This window comes from Carassius carassius, chromosome 35 (assembly GCF_963082965.1).
Source record: "Carassius carassius chromosome 35, fCarCar2.1, whole genome shotgun sequence".
NCBI classification, from domain to species: domain Eukaryota; kingdom Metazoa; phylum Chordata; class Actinopteri; order Cypriniformes; family Cyprinidae; genus Carassius; species Carassius carassius.
The window spans coordinates 9,874,513-9,892,022 of NC_081789.1; the positions used below are offsets into that span (position 1 = coordinate 9,874,513).

Consider the following 17,510-nt stretch of genomic DNA (forward strand, 5'->3'; position numbering starts at 1 on the left):
GTCACGTAAAAAAAGTTAACAGTTTAAGTAATTTGTGGATTAATGCTTATTGGAGACGTGAACCTTTTCAAACGATTCAGTTCGATTTGGTGAACTGGTTCAACCGGTTCACTAAGAAGAGCCGGTTAAACTGAACGATTCGTTCACGAATCGGACATCACTAGTACGCTGGTTCTCAGCGCCCCACCCCAGTGCCTTTCTTTCCGGAAGTGCATGATGAGCTCACCAAGTCGTGGACGGCACCTTTTACTGCCAGAAACCAGCCGGTGGGCTCCTCCTCCCTCACCACCCTTGATGGCGGTGCAGCGGAGGGGTATTCGGGAATAGCGTCGGTGGAGAGTGCAGTAGCGATGCAATTGTGTCCTAAGTCTGCCTCCTTCTGGCGTGGAGACCCGGTGCTTCCTTCCCGGGCCTGTAGGCACTCGTCTGGTCTGACCGGCAGTACCTATGCGGCTTGCGGGGAAGCTGCTTCCGCCTTACACGCCATGACGTCACTGCAGGTGCACCAGGCTAAAGCACTGAAGGACCTGCAGGAGGGTGGTCATGACCCAGAAGTTCTAAAGCATGTGCTGGTCCGAACAGACCACGGAAAAGAACACGGCAACCATTGCGTACATCAACTGACAAGGTGGTCTGCACTCTGTTCGCATGTCACAACTCACCCGCCACCTCCTCCTTTAGTGTCGGAAGGTTCTGAGGTCACTTCGTGCCATTCACATTCCGGGCCTGCTCAACCGTACAGCTGACGAGCTGTCTCGAGCAATGCTTCCGGGAGAATGGCGACTCCATCCTCTGATGGTCCAGCTGATTTGGAGACGATTCGGAGCCGCTCAGGTAGACCTAAATGCTTCTCAAGATACCTCTCACTGCCAGTTGTCCTACTCCCTGACCGAAAGGAACTCTTGGCAAGGACGTACTGGCACACAGCTGGCGTCACAGCACTAAAAGAGCATTTCCTAAAGAGCAAATTTCTCTAAAAGAGCTTCACGGGTGCGTCTTTGTAAAGACGACGGATTGTCCTAATAACGATGCCTTTTCACCCGTGCGTGTCTGGGTGCAGTCGTTACCTGGCAACGTGTGATGGTCACGATCGTTGCATCATATGTCTGGGCGTCAAGCACGCTGAGGTGGCCTTCATGGATGAGTCATCTTTTCACTTTTCACTACATCAACTGACAAGGTGGTCTGCGCTCCCGTCGCATGTCACAACTCACCCGCCAGCTCCTCCTTTAGTGTCGGAAGGTTCTGAGGTCACTTCGTGCCATTCACATTCTGGGCCTGCTCAACAGTACAGCTGACGAGCTGTCTCGAGCAATGCTTCCGGGAGAATGGCGACTCCATCCTCTGATGGTCCAGCTGATTTGGAGACGATTCGGAGCCGCTCAGGTAGACCTGATTGCTTCTCAAGAGACCTCTCACTGCCAGTTGTCCTACTCCCTGACCGAAGGAACTCTTGGCAAGGATGCACTGGCACACACCTGGCACGGGGCCTACGCAAGTATGCGTTTCCCTCAGTGAGCCTTCTCGCACAGACACTGTGCAAAGTCCGGAAGGAAGAGGAGCAAGTCTTGCTAGTGAACCCGAACTAGTGGTCCTTGCGACAGCCCCTCCTTGGCCAATTCCTCTGAGGAAGGATCTACTGACTCAGAGACAGGGCACCATTGGAACCCGCGTCCAGACCTTTGGAAACTCCATGTCTGGTCCCTGGACGGGACGCAGAGGTTCTAGGTGACCTACCCCAAGTGTTAGTGAATACCATCACTTCAGCAAGAGCACCATCTATGAGACACGCTTATGCCTTGAAGTGGAACCTGTTCGTCGAATGGTGTTCTTCTCGCCGAGAAGACCCCCGAAGATGCCCAGTTGTGGTCGTGCTTCCTTTCTGCAACAAGTGCTGGAGCGAAGGCTGTCTCCCTCCACCCTCAAAGTCCAGGTTGCCACTGTTGCTGCATACCATGACCCCGTGAATGGGAAGTCTTTGGGTAAGCATGATCTCATCGTCAGGTTCCTTAGAGGGGCCGGGAGGTTAAATCCTTCCCGGCCCCCCATTTATACTCTCTTGGGACCTGACTCTAGTGCTTAAATCAAACCAGCAGGGCCCATTGGAGCCTTTGCATTCAGTTGAGCTAAGTTTCTTTCATTGAAAATTCTGCTCCTGCTTGCACTGGCCTCCATCAAGAGGTTAGGGGACCTGCATGCATTTTCGGTCGACGATTCGTGCCTAGAGTTTGGGCCGGCTCACTCCCAGGTAATCCTGAGGCCCCGGCCTGGCTACGTGCCCAGGGTTCCCACTACACCCTTCAAAGACCAAGTGGTGAACCTGCAAGCACTGCCCCTGGAGGAGGCAGACCTAGCCCTGGCTTTGCTCTGTCCCGTCCAAGCATTGAGATGCTACGTAGACCGGACACAATGCTTCAGGACCTAAGACCAGCTCTTTGTGTGTTACAGAGGCCGGCAGAAGAGGAGTGCCGTCTCTAAGCGGAGGATGGCCCACTGGATTGTGGATGCCATAGCCCTGGCTTATCAGGCTCAGGGTGTGCCCTGCCCATTCAGGTTGCAAGCTCACTCAACTAGACGCGTTTCATCCTCCTGGGCACTGGCTCGTGGCACCTCGCTGATCAGTTTTATAGCCTTCGTGTAGAGCTGGTATCCTCCTGTGTTCTCACCTCAAACGGGTAGTGGCACTGAGAGGCCCCGGTTAGTGTCGGTTTGCTTAAACTGCTCCAGAGTGTCCGTACTGTAGACCCTGTTGAGATCCTCCATCAACCTAGGCAGCTGGACGCGGCGGAACGTCCGGCACCAGACCTTCATGATGAATCAGTGATAAACATGGAAGTCCGGGTTCCATATTGAGACCTAAGCGGTACTTGTATGTGTATAGTCCACGGTATAGCCTTAGAGCCCGTTTTTCCCTGGCAGATTTCTGCCTTCCCAAAAGGGTTTTAATCACCTCAGATTTCTCCATATACTCCTAAACGGATGCTATATGTGTATTTGCCCCCCGAGACCTTCGGGAAGGATGGGGCTTCCGCAGCATCCCTGTTCCAAGTGGAACGGGTACGTTTTCCTAGTGTTATCCAGTCTCACCCAGTGAGGTAGTGCTTTGACAATGGTGAGTGGAACTACTTGTTTCGAGCCCCGGCCTACACCTAATAGGGGCGCAGGCAGCTCGCACAGGGCACTGAAAGAGGCAGCACCCATGGCGCTTTGGTAGAACCCATTTTACGTTGGTCACCGATGTGGCGTCGAGAGTGACCGACTGAAAGGGAACATCTCGGTTATGTATGGTAACCTTCGTTCCCTGAAGGAGTGAACGGTGACGCCACGTCCCGTCGCCATGGTTGCTGTACCGCTGCTGAGCTGCCGGGTCTCCGGCTCGGCTGCTCAGCGAAAACCTGGTATGCATTGCACCTGCTGCCTTCTTATACTCACGCTGTGATCAGCGGCAGCTGGATGCAATAATTGCATGCCAATGTGCATTGGCTTGTTTAGTTTACACTCGAAGTAGATTGGTCTATCGAAGCGATATTCCAATTTACGTCGGTCACCGACGTGACGTTTCTTTTTTCGTTCTTTTTTTTTTTTGATAAACGAAAAATGAAAATGGTGCCGTTTTCTCATGTTTCTGTTTTCAATATTCAATAAAAAAAAAATGCACACAACATACACGGAACATATAAATTTGTTACAATACATTTCTATTTTGAATAAACACTGTTCCTTTTTAACTGTTATTTTTTTAAAGAATCTTGAAAAAAGTATCACAGGTCCCAAAAAATATCAAGCAGCACAACTGTTTCCAACTATGATAATAATTCGGCATATTGGAATGATTTTTGAAGGACCATGTGGCTTTTTGCTTTTTTGAATAGTTAAGGTTCTGGGTATTAGTAGTCCCAGCCTAATGTAAATCTGCTCCTCTGAGAGGTGATGGTAGACATCAGAAAACTGTAACCAAGTGGAGAACTTACCTTCCATAGCCTGTAGGTACTCCATATGCAGGGCACTGCTTGTAGGCCCTGATGAGGATGCCACAGAAGGAATGATGTCAGCGTACGGGCTGCGGTGACCTGCAAATAGGGCCATCTGGTGGTAGTACTCTGCCGTAGTCAAACTGGCGTGGGTTGCTGAAGGGTCAAACAATGACATAAAACATTCATTTGACACCGTTCAAACATTATGGATCAGTAAGAATTTTTCATAAAATAAATAAATTAATAATTTTATTTAGCAAGGATCAAATATATAGATTTCATAAGATACTTCTTACAGAAACATTCAAATGTATTACTTATAACTTTTGAATCAGAATCAGAATGAGCTTTATTGCCAAGTATGTTTACACATACGAGGAATTTGCTTTCATGACAGAAGCTCCGCAGTGCAACAGAATTACAGCAACAGAACAAAAAAATCCATAATAAAAGAATAAAAAAATACAAATAAGTAGGTAAGGAATGACAATATACAAATTGACAATTGTATGGAAAATATATTACAATAAGCAGTTATGTATGTACAGGTATATTATTTGTGTTTGTATGTGTGTTAGATAAATAAGTGTATGTGTATGTGTATATGTATATAAATATAAATAGTGTAGTGTGTTATCACAGTTATCATCAAGTGTTCTAATGCTAGTAAAGAAATAAATATGTGCTTGCATGTTAGTACAAATCTTGAATAATCTTGAATAACTGACCTTTTTTTAAATCAATGGTTTTGACTTGAGAAGACTTGTAATATAGTGCACGAGTCTGGACTTGTGGAGTACTGGGGTCTGGACGTTTTTTTTTTTCTTTTCTTTTTTTTATAAATATTTTTATAGTGCTTTAATGTGGTTTTATTAACAAAGTTCGGGAGGAGCACGATCAGATAATCATCCAATTTGGCACAGGTGCATCTCCTTTAGCTAATCATCTTAACTAGAACACAAGCGTATATATATCCAGTCTTCCTACCTCCTGTCCCACGACAGTTTTTCGGCATCCCTCCTCCACCCTAACTCCTCACATCTAATCTATTTATCCCAAATTAGGGATAGGGGGAGTTATTTGGGTTCGGGCTATGCTCCGGGCCCGGACCCCTCCCCCAGGAAAGTACACCAAAATATGCCTACTATTCGCCTTCAGATTACATGTAAGGATGAACTCGTGAATTGTCATTATTAGAGCTTGACAACTTCAGGGCACACTTTCATTATATGGATAAGAGAGTTTCACTGTTTCACAGAAGAATGAAAGTTATTAGTAACTAATTAACCATTTTAATTTTAGGGAAAAAGGTGGAAGAATTTTAGATTTGAAAAAATCAAAAGTGCCATTCTCTTTTGTCTCTCTTTCATTTGTTGCCTCTATCTCCCTCCCACACTTTAGCAACGGAGTGATAACAGGTCCTAGACATGAATCCTAAAAATAAAATTTTGGCAACATGCTTTTCTATGCAAACAACACAATTGAGAAAGCACACTCACAAAGAGAAAAAGAATAAGAGAAAGACTGACACAGTGCTTCGCAATGCAAATACAAAATCATTTTAGCTGCACAAAGTGTTGTGGCTAAATCCTGTCTTCCCCAGAAATGAACAGAGTGGATGAAAGGATCTCAATTGAGGCCCAAACTGAATGCATGGAATATGCATCTCTGATTGGTTGTGTGAATGTAAGAAGAAATTCCAAATTAATTCGATGTGGGTATTATGACTTAAGTAGTAAGGGAGGGGTTAGAGGGGCTTCCTTAATTGTCTCTGCTGTTCCTTGTTGTCTTGGCTCTTGCATTAAACTGTAATGTGCCTCATTTCCTGTTCACATGTAGAAAAAAGCTTTGTGGAGTTTCTAAATGGGAGATGTTGGCATTGAACTGATGGACTGGTGGTGGGGAATGGCAGGGGCGAATTTTAAGGATGAATATGCACCCTCAGTATGGTGCACCACTAGAGCCAGCAGGCATTCTGTTGGTGGAGCATGTTGGCATCTGGGAGATTACAAAACAACGTGTTTCAAAAGAGTGTTGGAAAGCAAGCAGAAAAAAAATTATAAAGCAAAAGAGCAATAAAATTCCCACAGATGTCTGGTTATTCTTTCCGCTAAAATTAACTGGTGGCTGCATATGGAATGCAAAATCTAATGCAAAATGCAAAAATGACCAAAGCCAAATACCTTATTCAGAAATGCATAGATAATGGCTTCAAAAAGAACAGAAATTTCAGCAACCAAAATCTGAAAAAAACTGTAACAGCAATCTTCAGTTACGGGCAACATATTTTGGAGGGCCAAAACAGTAAAGTTTAATTAGCGTTTGTCCGATGGTGCATTTTGAACGTCAGTGTCTATGTCGTGTATATGTGTGGATAAACTAAGACAGGTAGATATATCAGCTGTGTGGACATTATTGCATAACAATATTGATTTATTGTTTTTCATTCAAATGATATAATGCTCTTATCAGTACAATCAAAAATGACTGAGTAATTTAAGTTCTTTTCAGCGTTAAAAAGAAAAATGCCAAAAAATCTTTGCCAACCCCAGAGGGTTAAATTTACTGATCTATAATAGAGAACTCAATTGCTCATGACTCAATTGCTATTCCCCAGTATTCCCATATATTCTATTGAATTACTAGGAAATTGTATGATTTTAATGAGAAAACATCACCTAACAAGTCAGTATTTTTATATCTAAAGTATCCCTGTACATTCTTACATTAATGCAAATGTCCTAAGCATGTACAGTTATTTGTTTTTAATGTCTGGAATTTTCCCTGCTTATTAAAAAGTCACTTTCATATACATTACAGTAGCAAAAATCAGATAAACTTGATAAGGATGAATGAAATCCTCAATATATATAAATCTGAATAAAAATGTATAACTTTGTATAGACATATTCACCTTATACAGTTATTCGCTGTTATGTAATTTTGGTATAGTGTTTTTATTTATACAGTAGCTTAACTGCAAATGTTTCAACAATGATTTTGTTAACAGCATTAATTTTGAAGCAGGCAATGATTTAACTTAAAATAATCATTAATTTAACATATTAATATGCATACATAACCTGGACTACAAAACCATAAGGGTAATTTAAAGTAGGAAATTTACTAAATTATCTTCATAGAAGATGATCTTTACTTAATACCCTAATCATTTTTTGGCATAAAATAAAAATATATATAATTATATCTATATAAATTAGACCCATACAATGTATTTTTGGCTATTGCTACAAATATAGGCTACCCGTGCTACTTATGACTGGTTTTGTGGTCCAGGGTCACATACACATAACTTTACATGGAAACGGTAATGCTTGTGAAACACAATATTTGCACGTTCTTGGTCTGAAATAGATGTTGCTCAATCAGGACATAAAAAATATACACATCATAAGTTATTCAGAGAAATAACGCTGACTACATATGGTGCAGTTTAGAATACAATGAGCAATCCAGTTATTATCATTATTATTTATTGAAAGCATGCAGACACCATTTATTACAGAAACTATTTAAATGTCTACATACAGATGCATAAATTTGGAGCAGAAACATAATAATGTTATTAAAGAGTTAAAAACGTAAAAACTTCCTTATGTGCAATTTAAATATTTGTACAAGTTTTCAAAATAATATATTTAAAAAAAAAAATTATAATAAATTACCAAAGACCACAAAAAGGGTCACATCAAACAAAGTTTAATTTAGACCTTATTCAGGTTTCTTCTCTGGGAATAATTAATAACTATTTGGAATTGCTTCATGTCTTCCTTTGACACACTTAGTAGGTAGTAAAACCTGGCTGTTGTGAAATGGCACCACAGTTTGATACAGTTGTGCTTATCTGTGGCATGTGAGAGGCCCCTCTGATTGTCCCACTTTGGTATTTGTGCTTCAGCCTTCAATTAAAACTCCATGCCTGAGTAGAAGGCCAAGAGGCCAGCATACTGCAGAGACCTTTTAAAAAACAGCTGTCTTTGCTGACCCTGTAATGGATTTCCCAGTCTGACTTCATACAATAAAACAAAATGGCTTCCCGTCAGGCCTCTGGAGTCCATCTTCTAAACCATTCCCACTTCTCATCCTTCCCTCCCTTCTTGTGCCCTCTGCCCTCAACCATGGCCTTGAACTTCACCCCCATCTTAACTCAGGATGTGATCACTAGACACTGCCTGACATGTTCAATGTTCCTCCAGAGGTTTGCTGGCATGAGCCAATTGATCAAACTATGGTCTCCCCCTTCCAGAGAGAAGCACCACAGACAGATAAAATTAGGGATATATGATTGCATTATCCCAGGACTCAATGACAGAATGATAGATAAAACTGTATAGACAGGATATATATTTAATTCATTATCAGTTTATGAAGGACTTGGTTTGTGTAGAAGTTTAATACTTAAAATTGTGTGAGCACATGCCCTTTTTTCCCTTACACTCCGAAGTGCTCTTTTTTGGTGGCAGGGTTTTGTTTTCTTGTTTTTTTAATACATCAGTGCTATCACCCTTTACATTTGTCTGCCTGTTTTACAAATATTTACAAGCCAGTGAGAGGTATTAAAAATAGCTTGTGACTAAATCTTGTTGGATCCGTTCAAACTGTTAGTAAAAAGTCATAACTACACCTCCTCTATCTTGACTGAGTGACCTGAAGTCTTGCAAGGGTAAATAAATCTTGCCAATGTGATGCCGCCATTTAAATGACGGACAAAATGCGCATTTTCACACATTTGCTGGTCAAAAACCCTGTAACTGCATTTGAGTTTGACACAAAGTGACTGAGTGGTCCTCGTCACCTAGGTAACTTAAAATATATTTCAAAAAATATATATTCTTTGATTTATTACCGCTGATACATTTATTTAGTAATGTTCAATCATATTAGGCCAATATGGTCACATGGTTCATGTTAACATTACAGAATCAGATCACCATGAAATCTTTATATTTTATCATGGAGAATGTAATATTTTGTATTTGTGTGTGTGTATGTATATATATATATATATATATATATATATAAATATATATATATATATACATACACACTGATAAAAATAATTTTTTGGTGAAGTAAATTTTACATAAAAACAAATGTAATTTCTACATTAAATGATTTAGCTAAGGCAAGAATTAAAATATTTTAAGCAAATTCTATATTAGTACTCAATTTAAGCTTGTAGAAATTAAAGTTTGATCTTATAGGTATATTTTACTTGGAATTGTTTATGTTTACAAAGATTCCTAAATAAGTAAAGAAGTAAATATCAAAGTTATGATCCCATTTTTCCCATCATGCACTGGGGGATGAATAATTAAAAAGGTAAAGAATTTTCACTGTTTTCGAGTTGTATTTACACTGTTTTTGGTTCCTATTGTTGTTAGGTTTAGTAACTTACTGTTTTGTGACATTTGGAGTTAATCTTCAACTCAAAATGACCCATTTGTACTCAAACACTATCCACTGATTGTTACCGTCATTGTGTATGGTGTACCAAGTATTGAGGTTTAGGGGAAGTCGTGGCCTAGTGGTTAGAGAGTTTGACTCCTAATCCTAGGGTTGTAGGTGCGAATCTTGGTCCGGCAATAACATGACTTAGGTGCCCTTGAGCAAGGCATCGAATCCCCAACTGCTCCCCGGGCGCCGCAGCATAAATGGCTGCCCACTGCTCCGGGTGTGTTCACAGTGTGTGTGTGTGTGTGCACTTCGGATGGGTTAAATGCAGAGCATGAATTCTGAGTATGGGTCACCATACTTGGCTGAATGTCACTTCACTTTTCACTTAAGGTCTCTGTGTTCATTTGTCTAATGATTTTATTGACATTTACATTACATTTAATCATTTAGCAGATGCTTTTATCCAAAGCGACTTACAAATGAGAACAATAAAAGAAATCAAACCGGCAAGAAAACAACAACAGTATACAAGTGCCATGACAAGTCGCAGTTAGTCTAGTACAGAACATGTAGCCAGTTTTTTTTTTTTTCAAATATGATAGACGAGAAAAGAAAAGTTAAGTGCTAGTATTAGTTGGTTAAGTGCTGGCAAAAAAGATGAGTCTTTAGATGTTTTTTGAAAATGAGTAAAGACTCAGCTGTTTGAATTGAGATCGGGAGGTCATTCCACCAGCTGGACACAGTCCAGGAAAAGGTCTGTGAGAGTGATTTTGAAACTCTTTGAGATGGCACCGCAAGGTGTCATTCACTTGCAGAGCGCACATAAGATTGAACTAGTGAGCTTAAGTATGTTGCTGCCGTGCCAGTGGTCATCTTGTAGGCAAGCATCAGTACCTTGAATTTGATGTGAGCGGCTACTGGTAGCCAGTGTAACCTTATGAGGAGAGAAGTAACATGAGCTGTTTTTGGCTCATTGAAGACAAACCTCGCTGCTGCATTCTGGATCAGTTCCAGAGGCTTGATAGTGGTTTTGCGTTACCTTAAACCAAATAGATCTGGCTTTTGTTCACACAGCGCTTGTCCCGGGTTGAACCCGGCAATGTTACTAGGTCCCCGACCCAGGTTCAATGCCGGAATCAATCCCGGGACAAGTTTGCTTTTGACGGGTCCGACGTGCAGTGTGAAAGGGGCTTTAGTAAGGTTGAGCTGAAGGTGATGGTCATTCCTCCAGCTAGAAATGTCACTCAGACAGGCTAAAATGCGAACAACTACCGCCGGGTCATCTGGTTGGAATGAGAAGTAGAGTTGAGTGTCATCAACGTAGCAGTGATAAGAAAAGCCATGCTTCTGTATGATAAATCCTAATGACGTCATTTAGATGGAGAAGAGAAGTGGTCCAAGTACTGAGCCTTGAGGAACCCCAGTAGCAAGTTGTTGTGACTTAGAAACTTCAGCCATCCAAGACACCCTGAAGGATCAATCAGAAAGGTAGGACTTAAATGACAGGAGTGCGGTTCCAGGGATGCCCATCTGATCTGAGAATCTGGTGATTAACGGTGTTAAAAGCAGCAGACAGGTCCAACAAGATGAGTACTGAGGATTTTCTTCAGCGGTTTTTCTTCTTCACTTCAGCAGTGGGCTTACCGAGCCTGCTTAAATGCTGAGGGAAATGTTCCAGAGTGAAGAGAGGAGTTGATAATGTGAGTAAGTGAAGGTATGACTGAAACAGAAATCACTTGAAGGAGGTGAGTGGGGATCGGATAAAGTGGACAAGTAGTAGGATGACTGGACAGGATAAGTTTGGAAACATCCATCTCTGAGAGTGGAGAGAAGGAGGAGAGAGAGTGTGCATTATTCGTTGTGAAGTTATCCTCAGTCTGCGGTGTGGAGAATTGGTCACTGATGGTTCTTGTCTTATTGCTACAAGTGTGACTGCATCATATAATAATTATTAATTATTAATAATATTAATAATGTTCATCATCTGGCTGACTACGTCTTGTATTAATTTTTCTACAAATCCTGTCATACGTACACAAACTGACAGTCACCACTTATAAGCTATTACTAAATATTGTAGAAACATAATTTTCTGTAAAGTTGCTTTGTAATGATTTGTATTGGCAAAAGCGCTATACAAATAAACTTGAATTGAATTGAATTGAATTATTTGTGAAGAAAACTGCAAAGTCGTCAGCTGTAAGAGTCGATGGAGGAGGAGGTAGAGGCAGATTAAGAAGAGAAGAGAAAGTTTTGAAGAGTGTCTGAGCATAACAACAGTTGTTAATTTTGTTGTGGTAGTATGATGTTTTAGCAGTGAAGACATTTGAGGAGAAGGAAGAGAGGAGAGACTGATACACACTGAGATCGGTAGAGTTTCTTGATTCATGCCATTTCCTCTCTGCAGCCCTGAGTTTAGAGCGATGTTCACGGAGAACATCGGACAGCCAGGGCGCAGATGGGGTGGTGCATACTGGTATAGACGACAATGGGCAAAAGTAGTCCAAGCAAGAGGTTAGAGTGAAGCAAAGAGTGTCAGTAGCACTGTTAGTGTCCAGAGCTGAAAACTTAGAGAGTGAAGGAAGTGAGGATGAAACCACAGAGGATAGGCGAGATGAAGAGAGTGAGCATAGGTTCCGTCAAAAGGTGACCTTTAAGGTAACGCAAAACCAAGCGCCACTTCAGCAAGTATTTACCAGGGTAAGACACGCAGTAAATAAAACTAAGTTTCCTAGCAACGACAATCACACAGTAGTCTAATAAGAAAACGAGGCAAAACACTTACAAACTAACGTCCTTATCTGTTGGTCGACTGTTTCTTCTGACAAGGGTTTCAAAAACAGATAATTAAGAACTTTCACTGGCTATGGCCACGCCTTGCTATTTAGCAGACCAAAAATGGGCAGTCCCACGATACGCAAACTCAAAACCAAGCACCACTTCAGCACGTATTGAGTGGGCATATTATCTTAAAAGGATAACAGTCTGTCTACCTGTCTACTTACATTTTTTATTTAATTCAATGCTTACGTTTTATTTAAAATACAGTACAGACCAAAAGTTTAGACACACCTTCTCATTCAAAGAGTTTTCTTTATTTTCATGACTATGAAAATTGTAGAGTCACACTGAAGACATCAAGGGCTATTTGACCAAGAAGGAGAGTAATGGGGTGCTGCGCCAGATGACCTGGCCTCCACAGTCACCGGACCTGAACCCAATCGAGATGGTTTAGGGGTGAGCTGGACCGCAGACAGAATGCAAAAAGGGCCAACAAGTGCTAAGCATCTCTCGGGGAACTCCTTCAAGACTGTTGGAAGACCATTTCAGGAGACTACCTCTTGAAGCTCATTAAGAGAATGCCAAGAGTGTGCAAAGCAGTATTCAAAGCAAAAGGTGGCTACTTTGAAGAACCTAGAATATGACATATTTTCAGTTGTTTCACACTTTTTTGTTATGTATATAATTCCATATATAATTCCACATGTGTTTATTCATAGTTTTGATGCCTTCAGTGTGAATCTACAATTTTCATAGTCATGAAAATAAAGAAAACTCTTTGAATGAGAAGGTGTGTCCAAACTTTTGGTCTGTACTGTATATGTATGCAACATTTGCAAAAGAAAGAAAAATTTAGTAAATCTTTTATACATATTGTATACATATTGTACATATAGTTTTTTTGTCAGTGCAGTAAATTATTGATATTTAACAGCACACATTTTTACAGTGATAAGCATTAAATAATTTACAAACAGACTCAATAAATTTTAATGTGAATTCCCAAGTATACTTTACTTAAAATTTTCTATTTAAAACTACTAATAATTATGTTTAGGCTTTTACTTGTAAAATGTTTGTAAATTAACTAGCTTTTCTGAGTGAGAATTGTTTCCAAGCTTTTTCAAGTAAGTCCTACTTTACATTAATATATATATATATATGGTTAGGAGGGGAGAGCTTTTTCACTCAAACTTTTTTCAGTTTCAGCACATGCCCCTCAAAAGGTCTGTGGACAGTCCTGAATAGGTTGACATTTGTGATCCTGGACCACAAAACCAGTCTTAAGTCGCCGGAGTTTATTTTTAATTGTATGGGTCAAAATTATCGATTTTTCTTTTATGCCAAAAATCATTGGGATATTAAGTAAAGATCATGTTCTATGAAGATATTTTGTGAATTTCCTACCATAAATATATAAAAAACACATTTTTAATTAGTAATATGCATTGCTAAGAACTTCATTTGGTCAATTTTAAAGTTGGTTTTCTCAGTATTTAGATTTTTTTGCACCCTCAGATTTCAGATATTCAAATAGTTGTATCTCGGCCAAATATTGTCCTATTATAACAAACCACACATCAAAGGAAAGCTTATTTATACAGATGTCATGTGAGGTATAAATCTAAGTTTAGATAAATTTACCCTCATGACTGGTTTTGTGGTCCATGGTCACATTTTAGAAAGATTTTTAGCAGGTCCAGAACAGGTCTCTAAGGTACTCACAATCTGCAGGACTGAGGCCCCTGGCCGCAGAGATCATGGACAGAGAGGGACTGCTGTGCAGCGAACGGATATAGTCCATGTAGGGGTTAACGTATGGATGAGGGGGGTTAAAGGTTGACTCCGCCCCCACGGAAGGGTTCCGATGTGGCGAGATCCGGATGAGGGAGATATCAGAAAATGCCGGGCTGGCTGCCAGTGCAGGAGGCCTGGAATCAGAGATGAAGAAAAGCATTTAAGCACCTTAGGAGTCTTTTTCATATGGTACATTCTTCAACTCATTCCTTGGGGCGTGATGTTCCAAGTCTTTGGGGTTATTTGCAAAATGTCATGTTAACTGTGCATGTACAATCCAAAGTACGCATACATTTAGAGAGAAGCACAGAAGAAAACAGAGCTATGCACAAGCCACAAAAGCTCGGCATGTGATCTATTCATTTTGGATCCCTGCTCCAGGTCTAGCATCTGCACAGAATGGTGTAGGAGCTTGAGCAGGAAATGAATGGTGACACTATCTATCAGCCTCCATCTGCAGGGCCAAATCACAGAGAGAGCGGGAGAGAAAAATCCCAAGCTAAATTCCAACTGCTCCCCTCACAGACATTTCCTAAGATCAAAGCCAACTTTCAACACATCACATTTTAATCAGACAGAGACAGCCAGGAATTCTCACCGCTACCCACAATGCCTTGCCATATTTTCTTGAGATGGTGTCACTCAAGTCTGCTGAGGATTTTGTTGTGTTGTTGTCTTAAACAGCCCCTATTCAAGTATAATTATTTGAGCCAGTTATTGTTTCATTTACATTTTTTCCCCAGATTATTATTATTAATAATATAATAATCTGGGGAAAAAAATTTAATGGAAATAAATAACTGGCTCTTGCAAACATATTCCCAAAAAAGAGGCAAGCAGTATAAAAAGAAAACTAAATGAATTACAGACAATTTCTGTGGAGAACTTTGATTTCAAGTGACCTCTATGAAGGACCAGATGGATCCAATTAGACACTACAGCTTGTCCCCTCTGAATTCTCTCCTATCAGCTTCAGGAGTCTACTTCACCAGCCACTAATGAAAGAGTTTGGTCGGTTTCTCATAATGAAGGACAAGATAGGAAGTGCTATAAAACCATTCAAAGTCAGTCAACAGAGATGCTTTTGTATACAAGCAATGCAAAATTCAATCTGATTTAATCACATTTATCTGATAAAGTCGCTTATTTCATTTAATAAAACATTCAAGGACACTCGACTCTATCTCCATAGGAAGCGTTAAATCAGGATTTGACAGGATTCCCACAAAGTATCTCACCAGTTTTCAGTCGTGAACTTAAGCGACTTCTCCGTGTTGTTTGTCAAGAAACGGACTGAATTGATATGAGCGAGCTCTTGATATAGATACTTCACATGCAATTCATCATCAGAGTGTACTATTATGACAGACTTACAACTTTACACGAGATCTGCTCCCTCCTGGAAGAAGATATATATTCAACAAAATTAAAGCATCTGTCTTCACGAAGCTAAGCAAAGTTCTTTCATTTTATTGCTCTTGTACAAGCTAATTGTTAATTTATGTTGTGAGGCATGCTATCATATTACCACTATGGTAACAGTTAAATATACCCACGAGCCAATGGTCAAGGCTGTCAAACAATGGGCTGCTGCTTCAGGCTCATCTATTGGGGATGCTTTCATCAAACTTTTCAGACTACTCCAACACACTGGGTTTAATCAGTGATCTGCTGTTGCTCAAACTAGCGTATCGATAAAGTGCTTGATACTAAATGTACAGATCGTAAATTTTGCTCGTATCAATGCTAAAATGGATCCGACATGGGCTTATGCTGCTGTCTAAATTAGAGTCTGACTATATGGCGTACTGCTGTACAGGTGCATGCTGATCTTTTAGCTGGTTAAAAGAGCACCCTTCGACTCCTATCTCCGTAGGGGATCCCACCCCACTCCACTCCACGCACTAAGAAGATCTTTGCTAAAGCTATCATGATATGGGACTGCTTGCTTGTGAGGTTTATATATTGTCCAGCATCATGTGCTAGTCCTGCCATTGCATAGGAGGGATTTATGCTTTCGCTGGCTCCACTGCGGGCCTCCGCTGACTGAGCACCTGATCAAACGATCAAGGCTTCATACTCGTCACATTCGCCGTCGTACAGGGTCATACAGGTGTTCGAATACTCGAAAATGCTGGAAATTTAATGCAGTGTTTTCAAGGTTAATTATAAAAATGCTTGTATTTAAATAAGTGCCTGGAAATGCGCGCATTGGGTTAATATTTGCTTATTACTGAAAGGGTAAACATGGTTTCATTTTATAAGCAGCTCCGCTCGAGTCTGCGCCTGTGGCTGTAGAGTGGTCTATTAACGCAAGCCCTCGGATAAAAGATGAAGTCTGCTTGGTTTGTTTTCCACAGGAGAGCGTGCGCTTGAGCGTATATGGCAAACAAAATTCCCTGTTCAGTTAAACTACATTCTAAGACCGCATGCATACAATCTTATGCAGGGCTCCCCAGCATCAGGGTAGGTATTATTGGCATTATAATTAAATCACACACGGCGTTGAAGCTACAGTCATGTTCAGATCATGCGTCACTGGACTGGACTCTCTCGAACATCCTCATCATAAACAGCGGAACCACGTAAACAATAATTAATTTGTGGCGTAGTCCACGTGATGCAGTGGAATCATCAGTCATCAATCAGGGATATTGTTGCATGTTCTGTAAATTAAATCCCAAATGGATTAACCATCTGTCATGCTACTAAAATCACCTATAGAAGGATGTATGAACATGACGTGTCATTCCCCCACAAGCATTAATCGTTATTGTGACAAAATCTAAGGACATCATATATGGTAAGGACATTCATACAAACCGTTGTACCTGTCCAAATGTGCGGCCTGTTGGCAATTTGATGATTTTGTCTAGAACAATGAAATTGCTAATGCACCTCAAAATCCAAACGTTTTACAAGTAAGGGTATCCGTGGGGTATCTGTGCGTGTGCTTAACTAAGGTAAGAGTATGTATGCAAAAAGGTTATTTACCCAGTCGTAAAGTGCTGGAAATTGAAATGTCTTTGGAAGTGCTTGGATTTACTCGAAGGGCGTAAGAACCCTGGTGTACCTTTCTCTGAACAACAGGGGGCGACAAGGACTAAACATTCTCTAAAACCATCGGGAATCACTAGTGAGAAGTACTGGCTGCATCTGATCTTAGGCAGCTGACTCGCTGAGCATCAGGCATTAGGTCTGTTCAACTCACCAGCACTGTGCAAACCGATCGCAATCTGACTGAAGCAGTGCATGCCGGTTAATATTGTCCGACTGAGACTGTGCCGATGCACATGACCATCACCTGTGACATCTAAGTACCGCAAGAGTGTTTCTAGAGCAGCTGGCTGACTCAGCTGCCGCCGTTTCTCCAGAGTGACTGCTGGAGTGCTGATGATGACACAGCTGTTCACGATTTGCCAGATTCACTACATGACAACGATCACATGTGTTTCGGGTTTATTCAACATTTCAGTTCCAATAATGACCACAAATATGTGTTTTAGAACGGTAAAAGCTTTTTAATGTAGTCGCCTGTTG

At 41.0% G+C, this 17,510-nt stretch overlaps 1 protein-coding gene across 1 annotated transcript in view; it reads right to left on the reverse strand.

Annotated features, from left to right (window-relative positions):
• LOC132115958 (transcriptional activator GLI3-like) overlaps positions 1-17,510 on the reverse strand; it is a 340,310-nt gene that overhangs the window by 57,025 nt on the left and 265,775 nt on the right. Inside the window, exons 5-6 of the mRNA XM_059524402.1 lie at positions 13,899-14,104; positions 3,972-4,127 (exon numbers count right to left, since the gene is read on the reverse strand). Coding sequence (XP_059380385.1) covers positions 3,972-4,127; positions 13,899-14,104 — 362 coding nt within the window. The remainder of the gene's footprint in view (positions 1-3,971; positions 4,128-13,898; positions 14,105-17,510) is intronic.